This window comes from Vombatus ursinus, unplaced genomic scaffold (genome assembly GCF_900497805.2).
Source record: "Vombatus ursinus unplaced genomic scaffold, bare-nosed wombat genome assembly UNPS02014791.1, whole genome shotgun sequence".
In the NCBI taxonomy this organism is placed as follows: Eukaryota; Metazoa; Chordata; class Mammalia; order Diprotodontia; family Vombatidae; genus Vombatus; species Vombatus ursinus.
The window spans coordinates 67,799,591-67,806,127 of record NW_020954569.1 but is presented as its reverse complement, the minus strand read 5'-3'; the positions used below and the strand labels follow the sequence as shown (position 1 = coordinate 67,806,127).

At 41.5% G+C, this 6,537-nt stretch overlaps 1 protein-coding gene across 1 annotated transcript in view; it reads right to left on the bottom strand.

Annotated features, from left to right (window-relative positions):
• The window catches only part of LIPG (lipase G, endothelial type), a 31,915-nt gene that overhangs the window by 1,487 nt on the left and 23,891 nt on the right, over window positions 1-6,537 (bottom strand). The window contains exons 8-9 of the mRNA XM_027869034.1: window positions 3,220-3,438; window positions 1,313-1,417 (exon numbers count right to left, since the gene is read on the bottom strand). Coding sequence (XP_027724835.1) covers window positions 1,313-1,417; window positions 3,220-3,438 — 324 coding nt within the window. The remainder of the gene's footprint in view (window positions 1-1,312; window positions 1,418-3,219; window positions 3,439-6,537) is intronic.

The window sequence follows — 6,537 nt, the reverse complement described above, 5'->3', positions numbered from 1 at the left end:
GCCATGTTTAAAATCTTCACAACAGTGGCCACACACACACACTCACTCACTCCACTAAATATACACCTTCCCAAAAAAATCTTGGAAGAGATCTATAAAAATATTTTCCTCTTGGGGGACTCAGACATAGTGGGAAGTAGAGGAAAGATCTCTGAGGAAAAGAGTAGGAGACTTTCGTGACATGCTCTAACTCACTCTGAGGTTAATGTTCCCATTAACCTCTTTTGAGTGTGAATCTTCCTAACTATAAAATGTAGTTATTTTATATGTAGCTTATTTATATTTATTAAACTATTATTTAATTTTATGAATTTATATATATTTTTTTTGGTTCAGTCATTTTCAATTGTGTCTGACTCTTTGTGACCTCATCTGGGGTATTTTTGGCAAAGAAAATAGAATGGTTTGCCTTTTCTTTCTCCAGCTTATTTTACAAGTGAAGAAACAGACAAATAGGGTTAAGTGGCTTGCCCAGAGTCACACAGCTAGTAACTATCTGAGGCCAAATTTGCACTCAGGTCTTCCTGACTCCAGATCCTGCAATCTATCCACTGCCCCATCTAGCTGCCTCTGTTTATATATATTTATTATTTATTTACATGAGTAAAATATATTCATTAAACTATTTCTACATAATTTATTTAAAACTATAAAATAAAGGTGGTGCTACCTGCTCTACCTATCCCACAGGGCAGGCTGCTTGAGGGTCAAATAAAACAGTGAACGTAAAAGTTTTTTTTTTTTTTTGCTTTTTGGTGAGGTGATTGGGGTTAAGTGACTTGCCCAGGGTCACACAGCTAGTAAGTATTAAGTGTTTGAGGTTGGATTTGAACTCAGGTCCTCTTGACTCCAAGGCCAGAGTTCTTATTCACTGTGTCACCTAGCTGCCCCCAAAAGTACTTTTAAAATTACAAAACACAATGTGGGTAGAAGAGATTGTCATTATCACAGCATAAATCATATTTGAAAGTAGGCTTAATCTTGCCATGTAATTCTGTTTAGCTAGGCAATTTTTAACTAAAAAAAAAAAATCCTGTGAGAGTGGTCCAGTGGAAAGAGAATTAACTCTAGATACAGAAGGTCAAAGCAAAATGCCAATTTTGATGTCAGCTGTGTGACCTAGGGCAGGTCACTGCATATGTGCTTCATCATGGGCTTCATCTGTCTCCTCATCAGTCAATTAAGGGGCTTAGATTAGATGGTCTCTGAGGTCCATTCCAGACCCCAAGGAAAGCATCATGTTCCAGAGCCCTTATAGGAAAAACCCAAGGGACAAGGGCCACATGAGGGACAGTGAGCAGAGCTATCATACCTGGTCTGATTTTTTATTCTCCAGCCATCTCGACACTTGGTAAACCAGAGATCTTTGCCAGGAGAGATGCTGGTTTGCTCAGGATCTTCAGCACAGAAAGTTAATCTAGACAAAAAAGAAAAAAAGATAGCTGTGACCAGAACCCAAGAATGTGCTGCAAGTAGCTAAGTCATAAGAAAAACAGCATCAATCAGAGAGGATGTACCAAAATTAGACAGACAAAGGAGGAAGGAGAGAGAGAATAAAGAGAAAGGAAGAGAAGGGGGGACACAATCATCAATCTAGTAATTAAATATCAACTATCCAACCATATGACACTGAACTTCCCCTCTCTGGGCCTGTTTCCTCATCTGCAAAATGAGTAAGTTGAATTCAATGATCCCTCAGGTTCCCACTAGCTCGAAGAGTCTAGAAATGTATATTAACCCCTACCCCCCAAAAAATTATTCAATAATTCCCTATTGCATCAAAATAAAAAAAAAGGTAAAGGCCTCCCACTACATCTAAGGTCACCTCTAGTCTTCCTAAACTATATTTTGCTACTGATCCCAGTTGGCTCTGGAGAAGAAGGTGAGGCTGGTGACTTTGCTCAGTCCTCCCTCACTTAAATCCAATTCACTTGCAAGTCATGGCATCACCTTCCTGATGTCATGATCCTCTTCGAGAATGAAGGACAAACAATAATTGTATCAAATGCCTAGTTTTAAAAACCCTTCATAATGTAGCCCTATTCTCTCAATATAATCTTATATTTCAGGTAATGCACCCTTCACTCTAGTGAGGCAAGTATTCTTACAGTTACACGAATAAATCACACTCATTCCTGTCTCTGCACTTTATGCAAAATGTTCCCTCTATCCAGCATGCCTTCCCATTGCCTCTTTGCCCATCCTGTAAGACCAAGCTCATGTTCTGATTCCTCCAAGAAGCCTTTCCTAACCAGTGCAGTACCCATGGATCCCTCTCTGCACTCATCTCTTAGAGCATTGGGGGTCCGTGGCTACAAACCAATTGTGTGTATGGGGGGGATGGGATACAGTAGGGAAAGTATTAAAACTCCATTAAACATAACACAGAAGGCATTCAAAGGGCAAAGGCTGCTTTCGGCTCTCCTAACGTTTGCAGAGACCTCTCTAAAGCTCTGGAGAGCCAACCACAAAAAAAGTTCTCCCCTCTTATTCAAGATCTCCCAGAATTCCCCAGCCTCACACACATAGACATACACATACACAACTGGTTTAATTTTTAAAATGAGACTGCTCATTCGAGTGGTGCAAAAAAAGCACCTGGCTCCTTCCAACCAGCCAGAGAGGAGAATGGCATCAGTTCCTGGGGAGGGGCCACATAGCACCCACTGGCCAGAAGCCTACAGTGCATTCTCCATCCATCTGACCCTGCCATTCCAGATGGGGCCTTCCAGAACATCTTTCTGAAGCTGGAGTTGGGTATGTCGGAGATTGAAAACGAAAATAGCACCAGCCCAGGCACTCAGGGGAAAGGCATGCTGCTTTTAAAATGAGACACTACTGACAGGAAGCCATGCCTATCAAAGACATCTTCCTGGAGCAAGCTGGGGAGCCATTAGCCTTGGCCCTCGGCACACAACATACAGGTCTTTAATTCTGGGCCGAGGCAGTAGTGGAATAGATGGCCTTCCACATCCTGGGGTTTTCAGAGTTGTTAAAGGACCCACCTGCCTAAAAGTGGCTGAAATCCCCACCCCAGGCTGGTGGAGTTGCCTTGTTTCATAAAGCTAGCCCTTCTCCATAAAGGTATTTTTTAAATAATGACTATTTTACCTGAGTGCCGGAGAAGCTCATAAAAGGTAGAGGAAACAGGTTTGGAGGGAGTGAGGAACACAAGAGACATGAATGCTCTAATAGGAGAAAGGCCAGTGGGTGACTTACTTCCGCTGGGTTTCCCCAGATTTGACCCGGATGCGCCTGATGTGAAGTTCCCTCACAGGGTTGTGGGGTTTCGACAGATAACTTCGCAGCTCTTTCCACAGGTTGTACCAGGACTGAGACATGCCCTCCCAGGAGAGCTTGATCTTCAAGAGATCACCCATGTCTTCCTCCGTGTATACCAGGAAGGTGTTGGTAGCATTTAAGTCTATCTGCTCCACTCTGTGGGACAAGAGCAAAGTTGTCTGTCTATGGCACTCACTTGGTCCTAATTTTCTATCCTCTCTTCCTGCTGATGATGAGAAGGTAATAGTAAAAACAGCTGGTGTTCACACGATGCTTTAGAAAGTCTGTAAAATGTTTTAGATGTATTACCTCATTTAAGCCCTACACCAATCTTGTGAAGGAATACAGATACAGGTAACCCCCATTTTTTACCACTGGGAAAACTGAGGCTCAGAGAGGTTAAGTGACTTGACTATGGTCACACAGCTTAGAGGCAAGGCTTTCAAAACTCCATGTCCCCTAACCCATCCACTATACTATGCTGCCTTTCTAATGCATGTATCTTATCTCTAAAATGAGAAGGTTGGACCTGTTGATTTCCCAGTTCTTCTTAGATTCTGTAACTATGACAACATGACACAGCAGACAGAGCACTGGGCCTGGAGTCAGGATGACCTGGGTTCAAATTTGGCTTCAGACACTTATTAGTTGTGTGACCCTAGGCAAGTCACTTGACCTTAGGCTGCCTCAATTTCCTCAACCATAAAATGGGGATAATAGCACCTACCTCACAGGGTTGTTGTGAGGCTCAAATGACACAAAATTTGTAAAGAGTTTAGCACAGTGCTAGCACATAGTAGGCATTTAATAAATGCTTGTCTCCCCATCCCTCTTCCTAGATTTTAGTTTCTTCAGTTGGAAAACAAAGGAATTGGACCAGAGGAGAGATTCTTAACCTTTTTTGTGTCAGTGGACATTGTGACGTTGGTGAAACCTATGGATCCCTTTGTTGAATAATGTTTTTAAATGTATAAAATAAAATACATGGGATTATGATAGGAACCAATCATACTGAAATATAGTTACCAAAATATTTTTGAAAACAACTTAATTCAACTGAAATGTAAGTTCCCCTTGATTTCATTTTCTTACATTATAATTTTTTTATATTTGCTACAAATTGATTATTATTTTAATTTTGAGATAGGTATTGCATTTGAGGTTTCAAAGAACAGTGCAACATAAAATGTAAAGATAGTATCAGCATTTCATTATCTGGTTTATTTGTACTATAATACAACAAATAATATTAACTAATAAACATGAAAACCTAAAAATAAAAACAAGTTAATTGACCCCAGGCAAAGAGCTCCTGGACTAGATGATCTCTGAGGGTTCTTCCAAATCTAATATTCTAAGAGCTTCTTTGAGCCTCTTACCCTCCTGCCCCTATCCCCAATACTATACAGGCCTGGAGCCCAGGAAACTTGCCTGGTGCTTCTGTGCCTTCCCCACAGGGAGAGCAGGAGACAACAATCATGCACTGATCGATGTTCTTCTTGTCCTGCTACCTACCTGTCACACAACAGGAAAGCATGATCCCTGTGGGTTTCCCAAAGCCCTGGGTGTGACATAACCTGGTTCTGCCTACCTGATCCCCAAACCACGTTCCCATTGCTGATTCATCACGGTCAGCCCACTCTCTGTTTCTACCAGTGCTGAGTAATAGCAATGTATGGCACAAATTTTGGGCTGGTATCCCATGAGAGAAAGTGAAAGTCATGGAGGAAAGATTCATCACTATCCATTTTATCGGAAAGAATGATGTGTCCTTGATGGGAACAGAAACGCTTCAAAGAGAAATCAAAGAAAAGGAATGTGAAGAGGATGTGAAAAGACAAAAGGGAGTCCTACCACGTGTCAGAAGTTGGAGAGCAGAAGGAAGTGAAGAAAAGTAGAAAGACCACAAAATATTTGGAGCTAAGTGATTGGTATAAGGTTATTCCCATAGGGAGAGAACTAAATCTTCTCAGGAGGCAGCAGCTTCTTTTTCTCTGAGGAACAGTGATATTGAGCCACAGGGGCTAACCAGTAAAATATTGTCTAATAATGGTCAGAAGAAGAGATAAGTTCTGGGCCTAGTGGATGATTCCATGATGAGAGGTACAGAAGCAGCCAGATATCAATGTAACATTAACAATAGAAAAGACCTTTTTCTCGGGGCATTTATCTAGGGTGAGTCTTATCAAACCGGAAGACCTACCCACTCCACGTGATTATTGACGGAGAGGGGGGAGGGGGGATGTGAACGGACAATGCCTCCAGAAAGAGCATAGATGGCGTTATGAGAGATTATGAAGTCCCGGGCAAGAAACTGAAGACTTCTGGAGGAGAGGAAATATTATTATCACTGCTGCTGGTTGAAAGTAGGGGCTTCAAAAGAGAAAAGCTAAAAGGTTAAAAAGGAAGTACATGAAAACAAAATTTGAATTTGTGAACCACAGTTGAAAATACTAATTTGAAGGGAGGTTTTTTTGGGGTTACTGAAGTCCATGACCCTTCACTATTTAACATTTTTACCAGTAACTTGGTAGAAGCCAATAGGTGGTATGCTTATAAAATTTGCAGATGACATCAGTCTGGGAGACAGCTAATATGTTGGGTAAGAGTGTCAAGATCCCATAAGTTTTCCAGAAGCCTGAACAATAGACTGCATCTAATACACTTGGATAAGAAAAATTGGAGCAAGTAAATGGCGAAGTAGATAGGGTGCTGGGCCTAGAGTCAGGACGACTCATCTTCTGAATTCAAATCTGGCCTCAGACTCTTACCCTGGGTAAGTCACTTAACTCTGCTTGCCTCAGTTTCCTCATCTGTAAAAAATAAGCTGAGAAGGAAATGGCTAACCAATCCAATATCTTTACCAAAATCCCAAATGGGGTCATGAAGAGTCAGACATGACTGAAAATAACTGAATAACCACAAGAAAAATCAAGATCATGGGGGACTGAGGCTAGTCAAACTGAGTTAGCAATGAGACACGGCAGTCAATAAAGCTAGAGTGATCCTAGGTACATTTAGAGTAGCATAGTGTTCAGAAAGTGATCATACTGGTTCTGCCCCAATCAGAACACATCTGAAGTGCTAGGTTCTCCACTGGGTGTTGCGTTTTAGGAATGCCATAAAAAGCTGGAACATATCCAGAAAAGTATATGGGGTGGACTGATGATGAGGGGGCTGGAGACCAGGCCACAGAACGATTGATTAAAGCAACTGGGAACATTTTTAACCAATGGAAATGGTCTTAAAGAAGAC